Source organism: Sylvia atricapilla, chromosome 19, assembly GCF_009819655.1.
Source record: "Sylvia atricapilla isolate bSylAtr1 chromosome 19, bSylAtr1.pri, whole genome shotgun sequence".
NCBI lineage: Eukaryota > Metazoa > Chordata > Aves > Passeriformes > Sylviidae > Sylvia > Sylvia atricapilla.
The window spans coordinates 7,879,673-7,896,821 of NC_089158.1; the positions used below are offsets into that span (position 1 = coordinate 7,879,673).

Consider the following 17,149-nt stretch of genomic DNA (forward strand, 5'->3'; position numbering starts at 1 on the left):
AGACAGCGATGACGGGCGGAGGTCAAGGAGCGGCTGCTCAGTGACGCTCTTTTCCCACGCAGCGCACGGTGACGGTGGCATGAGGCTGGCAGCACACGGGGGTGTCCCCTGCCTGTCCCCACGCCACGGCTGGGCGGTCCTGGGGAGCCCCGAGGGGTACAAAGGTACCAGAAAGGAGGGTGGGCTGGAAATGCCAGCCTGGGGGAGAGCCCCTCGCTCAAGGACTTGGGAGGATCCCCCAGTTTAGCCCCAGCGCTCCCAGTACGGGCTCGGCACACGCTGGATTGGGGTCCCTTTAAAACACTGAGTGTCCAGTGCTGGGTGACACCCGGGGGACTCTGGCACCCACTGCGGGGGGACTTCGCTGCCATCCCCGGACCCACAAATCCAAAGTGGGGAACCCAATATCATACCCCATATCCCCGCACCCACTGTGGGGAGCCCCAGTGCCCTCTCTGGACCCACTCATCCCATTTGGGGTATCCCACTGCCATTCCCGGACCCACTCGGGATACCCCACTGCCATCCCCGGACCCACACGTTCCATTCGGGGTACCCCACTGCCATTCCCGGACCCACTCGGGATACCCCACTGCCATCCCCGGACCCACACGTTCCATTCGGGGTACCCCACTGCCATTCCCGGACCCACTCGGGATACCCCACTGCCATCCCCGGACCCACACACCCCACTCGGGGTCCCCCAGTGCCCTCCCCACGCCCCCCCGCGCTGTCCCCGCTGTCCCCGCCCCGGCCGTGGCTCCTCCCGAGCGCATCACGGCAGGCGGAGTCTCCGCGGCCGCTCCGCCGGGCGCAGCGGGGCCGAGCCGGGCCGGGCCGGGCCGGGGCAGCACGGTGGGGCCGGGGCAGCGGGCGGGGGACACGGGGGACCCTCGGGGGCGGCGTGGGAAGGGCGCTGTGGGGTGTGAGAGCCCCGCTCGGGGCGGGCGGGGCCGGGGGCTGCGGGACATCGGCGGGGCCGCGGGCGGTGCGCGGAGCCCCGGGAGGGTTTGGGGGCGCGGAAAGAGGGGTGGTGGGGTGGGGACACTCACTGCCAGCCTGTGGGGTGACCCCGCTGTGCTCCGCAGGTGCCGGAGGGAGGTGGTGAGGCTCCCCCAGCTCGGGTACCACCGGCAGGGCCGGGCAGCATCTTCTCCTGCATCCCTGAGCACGTGACGGGCCGTCCATCCATCCATCAGCGGGGGACAGGCCACACACGGACCCGGACAGCGCTGACCTCCGACCTCCCCACGGCCCCGGGATCCATCCTGCAGGGAATTCAGCTCTCCGGAGCCGCTCAGCCTGTCCCGCCCGGCTGCGGAGCGGCCGCTCGCACCGCTGGAGATGCTCCATGGGCTGTCAACAAACAGCACGTGCGGGCCCTTCCCAGCATGAAACTGCACCAGGAGCTCCGCCGGATAAACTCTCCGAAGCCCTGGAGTGGTTTTTATTAAGCCTGCCGTGATTTCTGCGCCCTGCTCCCCTCTGCCAGCAGCTCGTGGATGCCAAGAGCCGTGGGATGTTCTGCGCTGAGCTCGGAGCAGCAGCCCTCCAGCCGGCCAGGCGCAGCGGGGTTTATTTCGGAGCTGTGGGGCAGGAGCTGCCCTTGGCGGAGCTCTGCGGGGCCAGATGAGTGACACGGTGATGAACGGCAGGGTGCCCCTGCCGGAAAAAGCCTTGTCCGAGGGCTACGCCCGCCTGAGGTACAGGGACACGTCCCTGCTCATCTGGCAGCAGCAGCAGCAGAAACTGGAGTCGGCTCCTCCCAACACGTACCTGAGCCGCAGCAGGAGCATGTGGTACTCGCAGTACGGCAACGAAGCCATCCTGGTGCGGGACAAAAACAAGCTGGACGTCTCCAGGGACACGGGGCAGTCCAAGTTCTGCGCTATTATGTAATTCCCCGCAGGAATCCACGCGTGGGGAGGAAGCGGAGCTGGGCGAGGCGGTGGGTGTGCACCAGCCTCTCACAGCCCTGCACAGGAAGCAGCAGCGTTCCCAGGAGAGGCCGGGAAAGGCTGGAATTTGATTGTTTGGTTGGTTTTACTGTTTATAGACTCCCATTCTGCATGTCACTGAGTGTGTACAGCAAACCCAGTCTTAGTGGGGAGCTCTCAGGCCTGTTGCTGCCCAGCATCTTGGCAGGGGCCGTGCTGGACCATGTGTTACATCTAAGTGGCTTTTGTGCCCTGAGAAACACCCGCTGGCACTTGGGCCCTGTCCCCAGCCACCCTCACTGGCCACTCCTGCTGCATTTCCAGAGCTCTGGGAATTCTGGTGGGACAGAGCCGAGTGTGGATCTCTTCCCATCGAGGCGGGGGGTTTTAAGAAGTTGTTCTCCAAAACCATCTGGCCATTACTTGTTGTGTTTGCCCCGAGTCCCTTTAATTCCTGCCCTGAAGTGGTCTCTTCCAGCCAGGGAATGGAGTGGTTTGTTGTGGCAGCAGGGAGAGAATGTGTTTTTATCCCAGCCTTTGGAACACCTGGTAGGAAAGGTGTGCCGGAGTTTCATGCAAAGCAAGGGGCCCTCTTTGGTCCCACAGTGTGGGATCATGGAAATTACAGGAGCTCTGGAGCCAGGGGAGCTGGATCCTTTCGCACAGAACCCCCAGTGAACCGCCTGAAAGGCCCAGGAAAACAACAGCCAGAACCCCTGTAAATCCACACATGTCCTAAGGGGCACGAGGAAACTCCTGCACAGCACAGACCCACTCCTCAGGTGGGGTCCAGGAGGGAAGAGGCCACTTTGGAGTTTGCTTTGCATTCAAGTTTTAACGCATGCAGTAGCTTGGAAGGGTTTAACTTCTAGTTCAGGTTGGATTGTAGGTTTGGTGCATGTATTTGAAAAGTTGTGTCTGGGATTGTTTCGATTAACTGGAGGATTTTTAGGAGGGAGAAGCATTGCCCTGCTTGGGCACAGAGGCTGCTGCTTTCAGGTTTTAAGTTTCTGTTGAATCCTGACTTGCTCAAGGCAAGGTCACGCTGAGAAACTCAGCCTGAATCTTTGTTAAAAACAAAACTACCACTTCCAGGGGTGTGAATTCTATGCCCAGGGTTCAGCATGAAAGTTCTTCTTCAGGGTTGTGCCCTTTCTGTCCTGCCTAGGCCATGTGCCCGACCCAGCAGTGCCTGGGCACAGGCTTAGCTCCAGGCAAATCAGCATTTGATGTCAGCTTCAGGATGGATTATTTACCTGCCTATTATTAGGCACAGTCATTACTTCTGTTCTATTTATCTAAAACCTCCTTTGCATTTTTTTTCAAGCACTTTATTTATTTAATTAGTTTATTTTTTTTTTTAATTTTAAATACAGTGAAGAATTCTCTTCCACCTCTCCCTTGTGGGTGAAACGCTATGATGAACACACAGACACTCCAACCTTGCTGAACTCGAAGTACTGAGCAGAACACACACCTGTTCTAGAGTGAAATCTTAGAGCTTTGGTGTACCCAGCCCTGCTCCATAGCACTGCAAAAACCACAGGCTGGTTGTTTTTTTTCTTAAAAAAAAGCACTATTTCTGCATGTGTTGGTGTTTGATACCTTGTGTGTGTGCTCGCAGATTTAAACCTGCTGCTTTGCAGACCCCGTGCATTGCTCTGCACACAAATAACCCTCTCTTGGTTTTGTCATCGCTCTGGAGGAGAAACAATTCGAGTGAATAAATGTCTTTCAAGCGGGTTGAAAGCGTTCAGTGAGATTCACAAACCCACGAGGCTCGGCAAGGTGCCAGGGGTGTGTGACCCACCTGGGCCTCCAGCTCTTGGCTCAGAGAACAGGAGAGTATTGACTCAAAGAAGGCAGGAGGCTGGGCCCAGAGCTCCCCTGGGAACTGCAGGTGGAGTCACCTGGAGGAGCAGGAGAGGTGGGTTCCAGGCCAGCCCTGGGGAGCACGTGAACTCTGGGAGTTTAAGGAACAGCACATCCCCCGAACCAGCTGTTCGTTTTCTTTTCTTATAGAAAAAGGAATCCAACGCTTAGTTTTCTTTTTTAATTTCAGTGAGGAAGATGCTTATTTTGGGTATGATCAGTCTCTTTTTGTCGATGTGGCTGGTAAACCAAAATTCAGTTATTCTGCAAGAGTATTCATTGGACTCTACAAGCCTAAACCCGTAAGAATGTGCATAAATTCTTCCAGGATGGAGGCTGGATGTGACAGCGCAGGAAGAAGAGGATGAGTTGTCCTTCCATCTCTGTGAATGTGACTGTAGTTTTCCATTTCTGTGTGTCACTGGTCACAGCAGGGTCGTGGAGTGGCCGCTGTGGCTGTTTCTGTGAGCCAGTTGTGTGGTGGTGATGCGCTTGTTTCAAACACTGTTGTAGCCTCTTTGATAAAGTGCATTAAAGTGATTTGAAGGCGGCTTTGTGAGTGGCTGTTTTCCCCCTGCATGGCACTGGTGACAGCTTTTGGCATTCCTCGCTTGGGAGGGAGGAATCCCCTCAGTTATTGCACTGGGAGCTGCAGGGGAGGCTCCTCCAGGAGCACTCTCAGGAATAAGGCAAGCCTCAGGATGTCACACTGAATCAGGGAATTACCAAGTTGGAAAAGATCTTGGAGGTTGTCACATCCAGCCTGTGAGTCCTTGTCCCCAGCCCAGAGCACCGAGCGCCACATCCAGCCCTTCCCTGGGCACTCCAAACCTCCCTGGGCAGCCCCTGCCAAGGCCTGACCACCTTTTCCTCCAAGGAATTGCTCCTGCTGTCCAGCCTGAACCTCCCCTGATGCAGCTTGAGGCTGTTCCCTCTTGTCCTGGCAGGAGTTGTTTGGGAGAAACCAAACCTCACCTCACAGCCTTGTTTCAGGCGGGTGGGGAGAGGAAGGTGGTCTTCCCTGAGCATCATTTTCCTCCAGGCTGAGCCCCCTCGGCTGCTCCTCACAGCACAAAGACTTTCCAGACCTTCCCCAGCTCTGTTCCCTTCTCTGGACTCATTCCAGCCCCAGGATTCAAGGACCAGGGAGAGTTGAACCTCAAATCGTGTCCTGCGTGTCCTCACCCTCCTCCCAGCCTGCAGGAACACCTCACCTGTAAATGCTACAGAAACAGCCTCACCTGCCTCACAGGGGATTCTTCAGGGGACAGGTTGAACAAACTGGTACAAGAGCAGAGTGAAACCAGGTTTGCTGAAGCCTCGGAGATGCTGCCTGGGAAAGGCAGTGAGCAGAGAAAGATGAGCCCTGGGGCAGCCTGGCTGCGGTAACCCCACCCGACACACCAACCAAACAGCGAAACCAACCCCAGAATAGATCCTGGCCCCCACACAGCAATGCCAGGACTGTGCTGGCACTGCCACCAGCTGCTCCAGACCCCCCCTTTTCCTTCCAGGTCACCCTGAGCTCACAGAGCCAGCCCTGGGCTGCTGGCGCAGGTGACAAAAGTCCCTCTGCTCCCTGCAGGTCCTGGTGGCTTCCGAGAAGCCCCTGGGTGAAAACTGATCTCCTTTCAGCCCAACTTACCTCAATCAGGAGCAACTCTCACAGAATTTAAGCCCCTGCAGTCTGTAGGATGCCGGGAAAAGTTCAAGCCTTTCCTTGGCTGCTCTGGGACGTGGGAGCAGCTGAATTTCCCTCACCAAGAAAAGGAGATTTAAAGCAGTTTTAATCACTCCGTTGTGATTCAGACACCGCAGAGGCTGCCCCTGCTCTGAAGGCAGGTGGCCCTTTGAGTGTGACAATCCCAAAAACAACTTCCAAATGATTCCAGGACTGGTGGCAGCAGGATTCAAATTCCTGACGTTTGGCTGCTGGCACTGCTCAGTCCAGGTTTGAGTGCCAAACCTGGGCAAGATGAGGAGAGGGGAAAATACGGGATCAAACTGCACACACACCAAACAATTTTCCTTTTTATTATGAAAACAAAACGAATGCCCCAGGACCAGGGTCCGTGATTACCAGTAACATCAAAGATTACTTTCTAACTCCTTTTTTTTTTTTTTTTTTTTAAAATTCAGTTTTGTTTGAGGCCAGCAATTTGCAATAAACAAGCTAAACTACTTACATTGACTCAATTTCTTTTCAATAACTGACATTTACAGGAATATACTAGAAATGGCACTAAAAAGTTTTAAGAAAAAGAGTTACGGTAAATTTTGCATGCACATCATACAGAAAAGTAACAATTTTTCTTTTTAAATATTAAAAAAAAAAAAAAAAACCCAAAATAACAAAACAAAAAATACAACAACAAATCTTTCTGGATTGGTTTTGCCAGTATCAGGGCTGTGTTCTATGTGGCCTGTGTCAAATCCTAGCTGGTGGTTTAATTTCTTTTTTAAAAAGGACATTTTAAAAAGATATGCAAATACCATTTTCTTTACAAAATGCAGCTCAAGCAAGATAACGCTGCTGTGTAAGGAATCCTAAATTTCTCTTTACTGATGCAGAGCCTGCCCGCAGTTAGCCCTAGTGGTAACTGCTCAGGGTTGAGGAGAGACTGAGAATTTAAAATCCAGTACGAAAAAGGTCGTGGTTTGTCTTTGTCGTGCCCCAATCCCTTCCCCTCAGCTCCAACCCCAGCTTTTTTTTTAAAAAAAAACACCATTCCTTTCAAAACAAGGGGAGAAAAAAAACCAAAATTAAAAACTGGTCTGAAAGTCCCCAAAGCAGAGAAAGAAGAAGATTAGGTAACTGCAGTCTGCTTCTACCAGATGGAGAAGAGGGAAGAGAGGTCGGGAGGAACTCAGCCGTGCATTTCCACACACAGGAATGATGTTGGTGTGTGTTTGGGGGCGTCACCGCCCTCCCAGCAGTGACACAGCCCTGAAACATCACTCCTACACTTACACACCCCGGGGGTGGGCAAGCTTCAAACCACACCAGTACAAAAATTGAACTGGTTTTGTTGTGTAGACGACGACACATTCGGTGTGCAGAGAGAGCTGAGAGATTCCTTCGGTCGCTGGGGTGGGGATCTGATCTCCCTCTGGTCCCACTGAGCCACGAGACAGGCTGAGTTTACAATCAGAGAAAAGGTTCACAAAGTTTTTTTATTTTTTTTAAAAGGTGCAGTAATGCTGGTTGATTGAGAAAGGTCTGGTCAGAGATTTTTTTTTTGTCAAAACAGGAATTTGTCCGAAAAAAGCAGTTTCAATAAAACTCTGTGTGTATGCATACATATGAAATCATACTGATTTCAGTGAAGTTTCCCCTGGAAAACAAAGTTAAACTTTGTTCATTCAAGAAAAATTCTACCATAAAAATTTTAAATTTTTTTCTCTTTTTTTTTTTCTTTTTTTTTATCCTTAAGTTTAAAAATGTTCTTTCAAACGTCGCGTGTTTGATCGTTTCGAAGTTTATTTCGCAACATCTTGGACTGACGTGTCATGCAATAAAACCCAGTTAAATAAATGCTCCGTTGGTTCAGTTCCCAACTCATTTAGGACTGCTGCTACTTTACTCTGGACTGGAAACATCTTTTCTTTCCTGGAGAAACTCGGGATGTACAAGAGGCACCCCCGTGGAGATGGTGAGGATAAAGAGCACTACAAATAAGCTGGGAATGGAAAAGTGTAAGGAAAACAACTGGGAGTGAGGAGTCACCAAATTCCTTCCCTCAGCCACGCCAAAATGGATTTCTCCTTGCTCCATTTTGTTGGGAACACCTCAGATTTTTCCATGCAGAATTTCCCGCTAAGTGGAAGCCCAAGATGCAGCTGGTGGATCAAAGACGTGCAGGAGGTTCTTCCCATTCCTTGGCAGGTTTGTTTTCCATGAAAATCCCCCAGGCTGGGATGGTTCTCCAGCTCCAACAGGGATCCTCCTCCAGCCTCAGGCCAGGCCTTTTCCCATCACTTCACATGAGCTTCTGAACCCTCTGGGCTCCAACTTTCCCGACTAATTTTGCTTGGACGGCCAAAAAATTAGCTCCTTGAGGGATGTCTGTGTGTCACAGAGCTGGACTTCCCAGGATTTGTTTGTGGCAGTGATGCTGTTGCCTCTGGTTTGTCCTCCCCACGGAAGCCACCACCACAGCTCAGGGTCAAGCAGGCAGGAAAAGGTCCCAGGAAGGGAGAACTGGGAGTTTGTTTTAGACAAAAGCCGTGGCAGTGAACTGGTTGCAAGTATTCCTTCAAATATTCCTTGGTTTTGATCATTCGAGTGGCAGGTAACAGGAGAAGCACAGGTGAAACCCAACCCCGTTAAAAAAGAAACCCAAGCTCTTAATTAGGTGAATATTACATTTCCTCATAGTAAATCCTGAAAATATATTACCAGGGATCTGTCTAGGGGAAGGTTTAGGAAGGGCAGAACTTAAAAAATAATAATAAAAAAAAATCAGAACTGAACTCCATTGTTAACAGAAAAGAAAAATCATGAATTTCAGTAAAAATCAGAACATTTTTCTTTCAAATGCTGTGGGGAGAAGAACCTCTGGTCACCAGCAGATTTTGAGAGAGGCAGACTCCCAAGTGTCCAGCAAACCACCCTTTGGGCAGGGGGTGACTGGCACTGAGCACGGATGGAGCTGGAAGTGCAAACCTTGGAATGCTGAACCAGGCAGTGATTCCCGGATTCCCAGCACAGGGAAAAGCCCCAGAGCCCAGCACAGCATCTCCTGTCCCAGCTCCAGGGCTGGGTGTGCAAAGGAAATCACGTGCTGGCCTTGAGGGGCCTCCAGGGCCACTCACCTGCGGGGAAAATAAAATCTGGAGCGATTTGCACCACTGGGAGAACACAGGAAAGTGAATTTTAGGGCTCCTCCACAGGAGAGAGGCAGTTTTAGGGCAGGTGCTGGAGATGGAAAGGCAGAACTTTATGTTAAACTCTGTATAATTTTTTTTTTCTTTACAATAAAAAGAATTTACAATAAAACTTCTGCCTTTGATAGAATTATGGAACTGGTGTTCTCCTAAAATTGGATTAGAAAAGGATAAAGCCCCCACTGTTCTACCAAAACAAACAAAAAAGAATGGGGGGAAAAAAGACCACTGAGAAAATAAAATTGTATTGAAGTGTATGTCTCCAAAATCTGTACAAAACAGGAAAAAAAGGGGTGAAAAGAAGAGGAAAAAAAAATCTAAAAATGAACACACCAAACATGACAGAGCACCAGACACACAAGAGACTGGACAGTAGCACCTGTAGGTAGAAAGCCCAAGGTATATAAATAAAATAGTGGATTTTTGTTTGCTTTGTTGTTGTTGTTTTGTGTTTGTTTTTTTATTTAATCTGGTTCAAACCTCATTAAAAATCTGCCTGTCTGCTGGCCTGCAGAACCCCAGCTTTGCTTCTGTTAGGTTTTATTACATTTTAAATGACCAGTGGTGTTTAATAAATAAAGTCCTGGTAGACACATGAAATTAGGGACACTCAAACCAGGATATATTGCAGCAGTGCAGGTCAAAACGTTAGGCTGGACTGAAAAAAAAAAATAGCAAGCTTTAAAAAAAAAATCAGCTTTTTTCTTTTTTTTCTTCTCCCTCCCCTCTTTCTTCTTTTCATTGAGGTAAAACATTTCAGTGCCTGGAACTTGACACAGGAGGAGGAGCATCCCCTTTTCTAGGAGCTCTTTACCAGAATGAGGAGGAGGAAGAGGGAGAAAACCAAAGCAAACTCAAAAGCCAAAAAAGCCCAACCACGCACAAAATCCCTCTCCACTTCCCCTGCCAGCTCAGCCTCAGCTGGAGCTCAAGTGCTGCTTTATTTTAAGCCCAGACTGAGGGTGTTTGTCATGGAGAAAAGCCCCAAGATGTGCCCCAGTAATGGACATGTGACTTGTCCTGGTCACTCCAGGCTCCAGCTGACAACTTCCAGCCAAAAAAAACCTCCTGTCAGTTCCCTGAAAGCTTTCATAGAGAGCGTCCATTTCCTGGAAATTATCTATTTAATGGTGAAATATAAAATTCCCAAGAAACTCGAGTGTGTCCCTTGCTCCCTTCTTCCCAATGAATCCCCAGGAAAAGTGAAGCTTTTGAGTGGAAAACCAAGAAATGCAACCAACTTCTATTGCTTTTGTGTGCTTAAAAGCTAACTTCATGCTTCAAGACTTTCCTGAACAGGTGCCTATGTTTCTACCAAGATTTTTTTAAAAAAAGCATGTTAGCAATCCACAGTACATGAGAATTTTTTTTTTTTTGGATTTTTTTTTCGTTGTTTTTATGCAAAAAGATGATAGCATCTGACATTTTCATCACACTGTAGACTTCGAGATTAAGAATACTAGTGCTAATAACAAATACACCAACTAGTTCAAAAGCTAACATCTTTCAGATACAGTACCATTTTACAGAGATTTCTTTTTAAAAAAAGATGGTTTTTACTTTGTGTGAGCCAGGCAGGCTTATTAAAAGAGAGTATTTCAGGGAGAGGGAAGGGCTGGGAGGGAAATGTACTACAAACCTTGCAGAATTTTCTATTTATCTCCTGCTAAGAGCTCAAAGTTCTTCCATTTTTCCACCCAATTTTTCTCCAGATAAACGTAAATTTTAGAGACTTTATGCAAAGGGAACTATTTGTCATAAAGTCTAGTCATACACACACACACTCTCAAAAGATCTTTGACCTATTAAAAGAGAACCCTCCTCCCCTCCCTCCTTCCCCCCGCCCAAAAAAAAAATAAAAATGGAAGATAGCTTTTGTAACACTGAGTTAAAAAAAAACAAACCCAAAATAAAAATAAAAAAACTGAGTCAGAGTAAAGAGAGAGAGAAGGGATAAAACCTGACCGTGGTGGCCCGAGAGAGAGGCAGGGGTTAAGGAAAGGAGGGGACATCACAGGGCAGGTTTGGGGTGTCTGTCTGGGGGTTGTGTCCGTGTGTCCCGCCTCATTCCGAGTCGCTGCTGTCCGAGCTGGAGCCGCTGGAGCTGCTGCTCCCTGACTCCGAGGAGCTGCTGCTGCTGAGCCGGGAGGGGCCTCCGGAGGGAGTGGAGCTGGATTTCTCTGCAGGGAACAAGGCAGGGATGTGGTTACTGCAGGGAACACACAAAGGTCACCTGGAGTGTCCCAGGGTGACCCACAGGGTGGTGACCCTGGAAGTTTGGGAGCTCTGCTGTGGGGCATTGTCATCTCTGAGCAGCACAGGAACCTTTTTGGGATCTCTGCTGTGGGGCATTGTCACCCCTCTGAGCACAGGAACCTTTCTGGGATCTCTGCTGTGGGGCACTGACACACCTCTGAGCAGCACAGGAACCTTTTTAGGATCTCTGCTGTGGGGCACTGGCATCTCTGAGCACAGGAACCTTTTTGGGATCTCTGCTGTGGGGCACTGACACACCTCTGAGCAGCACAGGAACCTTTTTAGGATCTCTGCTGTGGGGCACTGACACACCTCTGAGCAGCACAGGAACCTTTTTGGGATCTCTGCTGTGGGGCACTGACACACCTCTGAGCAGCACAGGAACCTTTTTGGGATCTCTGCTGTGGGGCACTGACACACCTCTGAGCAGCACAGGAACCTTTTTGGGATCTCTGCTGTGGGGCACTGTCACCCCTCTGAGCACAGGAACCTTTCTGAGGTCTCTGATGTGGGGCACTGTCACCTCTGAGCACAGGATCCTTTTTGGAGCATCTTGAGCTAATGTGGGTGTTTGGGATTTTTTAACCCCATGTGTTAGAAGCTCTGTAGTGCTACCACAGGGAAGATTCTCCTCCCTCCTCTGGAGGAGGAATTACCTCCCAGACAGCTCCTTTTTACCACTCAGGAGTTTCCAGCTGCTCAGGGACCAAAGCAGCCCCACACTGTAGCTCAGTGGGAGCTCCCTGAAGGTTCCTGCCACAGAGACAAACCCAAGGCAGAAGTTTTGACCCCGTGACAAAGTCTGCCCACTTTTGGGGTGCTGCTTTCACACAAACCCAAAGCCATTACCTTTCTTTGCAGGCTTCTTGTTGTTGTTTAGCTGCCCACTGACGTCCTGTAACCGTTTTTCTAGTTCTTTCTTCTTTTCCTGAGCTAACTCTTCTTTTGACTTTGCTGCTTGCTTTTTGCCACTGGCAGCTGTGGGGGAGGAACGCAGAGTTTCTCAAAGTGCAGGGGTGCAAGAGGGGGGAAAAGAGTGGACATCACTATTTTACAGGGCATGTCCATCTGTGTGCACACTGTGCAGTGCCAGTGCCAGTGCTCACACAGCAACTACACATCCCAGAGAGAAGATTTGATGCTTTGCTCATCAAATCACCACCATCCTATAACATGCAATTTATATATTTTTTTTTTAAGAGACATCTTCTGGAGAGGATTTTAGAAGATAGAAATATCCACGTATCAACTTTGTCATTCCGGGTTACTTACCAGCCAGTTATATGGTCAATAATTACAGATTTGTAATTAGAGAATTGTTACATGGGTTTTCTGCCCTGTAAAATAAAGTGTCCCCATTAAAGGTTGTCAGGAGTAAAGCATCTGCCATTAAAACTTCCGATCCCCTCACGCAAGAATCTACTGTGGTTTATGTTGCTCTAAAAAGAAATCAAAACATAGGCAAATTAAAAACCAACCGAGGCAAAGGCTGGCAGACAACAGGAATGTAACTGCATCAGGATGGAAAGGGTGAGAAGGAGCAGCAACACTCACATGGCCAAGGAGAGGAAATATTCCTCCAAAGGAGGAGTAATTGAACACAGGCGTTGGCCAGGATTGGAAGCACAAGACAGGAGCCAGCAAGGAAATACCTACATTTCTGTGAGCTGTTTTAAAGCAATGGTTAAAAAAAAAAAAACACCAAAAAAAACCCCCCAAAAAACCAAAAAAGAAATCTGGAAAGCACAGTCCTAAGAGGGAACACTCAGCACAGGAGTCCAGCCAGGCTCAGGCTCACAGAGTGGATATCTGAAGTTATCTGTGTTACTCTGTGCTCTGGTTCCAAAATTGAAGGATGCTTCCTATTCCTAAGCACTCTGGAAAATCCTTTCCTGAGCTATGCCAACAGTGGAGGATTCAGAGGAAAAAAAGAAAATAAATCAAAGCAAAAAGAGAGTCTGCACTTCGCTTAGGTCTTCCTGAAAATCCTGTGAGGAACGAAGGAGCAGCTTTTGTGTCACAATCTTAAAAGCAAAACTCCCTTCACCAAAGGGCCAGAAGCACTCCAGGTAAGTGATGCTATTGCTGCCCAGCTGGAGCTAAACTCTCAAGGGGCTGCAAGAACTCTCTCTGTGGAGGAGGCACAAAGTCTGTCCCACACTGACCCACACACTCAGCAGCAGAATGACATTCACCCTCTGCACTGACAGAGGGCAAGGTGGTGATCAGGACACACAGCAAGAGCAGTTTGGGGGTGAATACACAACTCAGACACGCCCAGAACCCACAGGTAACCAGGTAACCTTGTGCAAATCATTTATTGCCTTGGTGGTTTGGATCCCAACCACGGTTTTTGTTTCCTTCCTAATTAGATGCTAAACTATTCAGAGTAAGAAACTGATCCTTCCAGATGTGTGCACATAACACCTGACACAATGAGACTGAAACCTTTACAGGGCCTTCCAGAGCCTGGGTAAGCAATAAAGGCATCCCACAGGTCTTGCAGAGGAGCACATTGGATCTCCAGGTCTCTGCAGCAGGACACCATGGGAAGAAAGAACAGAGAAAAAAAACAGGAAGTTTCTGTACATTTCCTTGGGAGAAAAGAACCTCTAAAAATTCCTGCCATCACATACCCAAGAGGTGGACAAGAGAATCTCAATACACATGCCCTGACTCCAAAGCTGAGCCCAAGAGCTGCTGGGGAGAACTGGTGCCCCGGGAGGGTAACTTACAAAACGGTTTCCTTTGTTTTTTCTGTAAACAAGATTTCACGTATCTCTCCAGTTCTCTTAACGTTGTGGGCTTCAAGGTTTCAAAATCTATTTCAATCTCGTCGGGATTGGAGTCTCTGAGGGAAGGTTCCCGGGACTGGATGATGTGAACCACCCTGCCCAGCTTCTCCCCGGGCAGGCGGTTGATGTCCAGGCTGAGCTGTCGTTTCTCATCATAGGTCATGGGCAGCCCTTCCTCCTCCTCATCCGAGTCGTAGGTTGCAGATGCCTGTTTGCCTCCTTTCTTGGGCTGCCTGGGGAGGTTGTCAAGCATGAAAACATTCATGGGGATGCAGCAATGAATTCTTTTTTTTTTTTTCTTTTTTTCTACCCCCCCCTCCCAACTCCCTCGTAACAAACATCCCCCATGCTCTTGGCTTTGAAGCTCTCGTCAGATGGCTGGAACAGCACCACAAGTGCTGAAAAAGTTCAGCAGCCTGAGATCAGCTGTTGTGTTCCTATTATATTTTAGCCCTGTGAAGTGTGACAACGAGCCCAAGCAGCAGCAGGGGGGCAGCCATGGAATAGCACGTTCTTGGTGGCTGCACAAAAGGCAACCCCCAAAACCTTATCTGAGAGCAATCAGGCAGGGATTCAAAGAGCTGGACAGTGAAAACACAATGGTTCCACTGCCAGCTTCAAGTTAAAGACTCCCTGGAGCTGTCTGGGAATGGGAACACTATTCAGCAGCAAATTAACAACAACTGAGCTTCCCCAGGAATTAAGGACAGAGCTGGAAGCTCTTGGCTCTCCCCTCAAGGCACCTTGGCTCTCACCTGTTAGCTGTGGTTGTGCTGTTTGCTTTCTTAGCTGGAGCTTTCTTCTGTTGGGTTTGTTTGGGTGGTTGAGCCACCTTGGGTTTCTTCTCCTCCTCAGCTTTGACTTTGTGCTTTTCTTTCTCCTTCTCTTTATCTTTCTTTTTCTTCTCTTTCTCCTTCTTCTCTTTTTTTTTCTTTGGTTTGTTCACCGGCGCTTGGGACAGTGCAGCCAGCTGCTCATGGACGGCTTTCAGCTGGGAGAAACAAGGGAAAAAATCATCAAGGCAAGGTAGCTGCTGCCTCCACAAACCCTCCCCTCTAGATCCCGAGGTGTAAGGATACCCTAAAGTCAAAAATCAAGCAGTTCATACTCTCCAAGGAAGGAGAGAGCATCAGCACTGAGAAAAAACAAAGATTACCATTACAACAAACAGCGGAACGCTTTTCCCCTCAGGCTGGGAATGTTTCCCTGCACACCAGCCTAGGTGGGACCTTTCAGGACACAATTCCTGCTGCTGTGCTCAGTGAGCTGCACGGACACAGAGCTGGGGTGGTGCAGTACCTGCTCCTGGAGCTCGGCCAGCCGAGTCGCCCGCTCCTCCTCGGAGTCGGAGCTGTCGGAGTCGGAGGAGCTCTCCTCGCTGCTGTGGCTGCTCTCTGTGCTTTTGCTCACCACTGGGGCTGTCGGGGGAGGTGGAGTGGGGGCCTCTGCAGGCTCATCGGGCATTTTTGCAAACCTCATCTCAAAGACATCCTGTGAAAAGGAGAGAAACCGGTGACCAAAGGAGCCTCGGGCACAAACAGCTCACCCTGGTGGTCTGTTAAATACACCAGGGGCAGGGGCTGTGTGCACCACAAGTAAATAATAATAATATACAGAACATGCTTGCTCATCTGGAATGCTCAAGAAAATTCTCCCATTACTTTAAAACCAAGGATTATAATATTTTAGGAGCTGAACATGGCACTGGGCCTGTGCCATGAAGAGCATAAGAGTCCTGCAGAGAGCATGAGGCTCTTCCCAAGGGCTGCAGGAATCTCTCTTGTTGGTGCCAAGAGCAGATCCACACCTGGATCTCACCTTGTGCCTGAATTAAAAACACTCTGCAAGATGCATCTGCCAACACCTTTACCTGGAGCTTCCTGGCCATGGCCACCACCTCGTGGTCTGGAGGATTGTACTTGTAACAATTAGAGAACATTAACCGAATATCTGCTGCAAAACCTTGTGCATCCTGGTACTCCCGACTGTCCATTTTCTTCTGCAAATAAAAAGGCCAAGGGGAAAGGGGAAAGAAGAAAAAAAAATGCCATAAGCAAAAAGCATTTGTAGCAACTGCGTGGAGGACGTGAGAACCTCAGAACAGCCTCAAAAATCCCATCTAAGAACAGAAGTTTGATTTGGGTTATTGGCTCCTAAACAGCATACAGAGTTTCTGCCTTATAAAACAAGCAAACAAACACCAGGCAACCCAAGAAGTTGATATTTCATAGCAGTTTAAACGTTAAGATTCTAAATTTGCCCTGTTTTCTATGTAGTAGAGTACAAATCTCTCAGGGTCCACATTCTACCAGAAAACATTTAGAAATCATTAGAAAAATCATTTAGAAAAATGGGTCAGAAACTAATAGAAACAAGGATCATGGATGGAAAGGGCAAGAGTCAACAAACAAGTTACAATCACAGGAGAACCTGAAGTGTGCATTTCTACATATGCTTGGATATATTTGCCTTGTAAATCTGAAAGGGCAGAAAAGATCACGAAAATCGAACTGACTTCCTGCTAACAGAGGGCAGGAGCTTTGCTCTGCAATTCCTACAGCAAAATAGGCATTTACAGTTAAGCTACAACTCCCACTCTTAATTTAAAAGCCCAGCTGACAGAAATGGATACAGACTTCACCCCTTATGAACCTACTCATAATGTTATTTCCTAGAGCAGCGAGGATAAATGTCAAATATTTGTACCTTGCTCCTTTCTCTTATTTTTCAGCTCTCACTTCCAGCCATTTCTCTTGCTGTTTGGGATTCAACGCCTTGAGTTTAGAGAGCAGTTTATAGCATTCCTAGCACTTAATTGATTTGATGCATACATTACTACTGTGTATAAAACCTTAGCTCCAATTACTCCTGCTGAAAGGAACCAGAAGCTAACACCAAGTTTCATTTGCATTTAAAAGACTTGGGTTTAAAGAAATTCTCCATTTGCCAAGTGCTTACAGGCTTCCCTTTTGTATGTCCTGGGCACCTGTATGCCCAGGGAAGGGAAGGGCTGACTGGCAGACAGGCTGGGGACGTGATGGGGACAGACAGCCCCCATCCCAACAGCAATCAGGGATGCTCAGGGTCTGTCACCTACCCCTAACACAAGCAAAAATACCATTTTTCACAGAACTACAGAAACTTCACAGCTGTGACAGACCTTCTGACTGTCTTGAAACACTGCAATGACTCCTGGAGCTGTTTTGGTTGTGAAAAGGGCAGAATTTCACCTCCAGGGATTCAGCTGCTGAGGGAGCTGATGCAGGGTGGTGACATCCCTGCAGCCTTGTTCCCTGCTGGGCTGCAGCCAGACATCTGTCAAACTTTTGTCAGGAGACCTCATTTTCCTGGTGAATAAACCAGGAGACAGCCTGGAAGCCACAGCACAAAGGCAGAAAGGGA

At 49.0% G+C, this 17,149-nt stretch overlaps 2 protein-coding genes across 3 annotated transcripts in view; one reads left to right on the top strand and one right to left on the bottom strand.

Moving 5' to 3' along the window:
- The first annotated feature begins 1,080 nt into the window (after positions 1-1,080).
- BRD3OS (BRD3 opposite strand) lies at positions 1,081-4,360 on the top strand. The gene has a single exon (XM_066332862.1). It carries the CDS (start codon positions 1,630-1,632, stop codon positions 1,897-1,899), a length of 270 nt encoding a protein of 89 aa, XP_066188959.1. The 5' UTR covers positions 1,081-1,629; the 3' UTR covers positions 1,900-4,360.
- Positions 4,361-5,822: 1,462 nt separating this feature from the next.
- BRD3 (bromodomain containing 3) overlaps positions 5,823-17,149 on the bottom strand; it is a 36,574-nt gene continuing 25,247 nt past the window's right edge. Inside the window, exons 7-12 of one of the 2 annotated variants that reach the window (XM_066332858.1) lie at positions 15,618-15,746; positions 15,047-15,238; positions 14,503-14,738; positions 13,688-13,980; positions 11,802-11,930; positions 5,823-10,876 (exon numbers count right to left, since the gene is read on the bottom strand). In XM_066332858.1, coding sequence (XP_066188955.1) covers positions 10,761-10,876; positions 11,802-11,930; positions 13,688-13,980; positions 14,503-14,738; positions 15,047-15,238; positions 15,618-15,746 — 1,095 coding nt within the window. In that variant the 3' untranslated portion in view covers positions 5,823-10,760. Of the gene's footprint in view, positions 10,877-11,801; positions 11,931-12,224; positions 12,290-13,687; positions 13,981-14,502; positions 14,739-15,046; positions 15,239-15,617; positions 15,747-17,149 lie in introns of those variants that run through there. The other variant, XM_066332859.1, reaches the window with a different exon arrangement.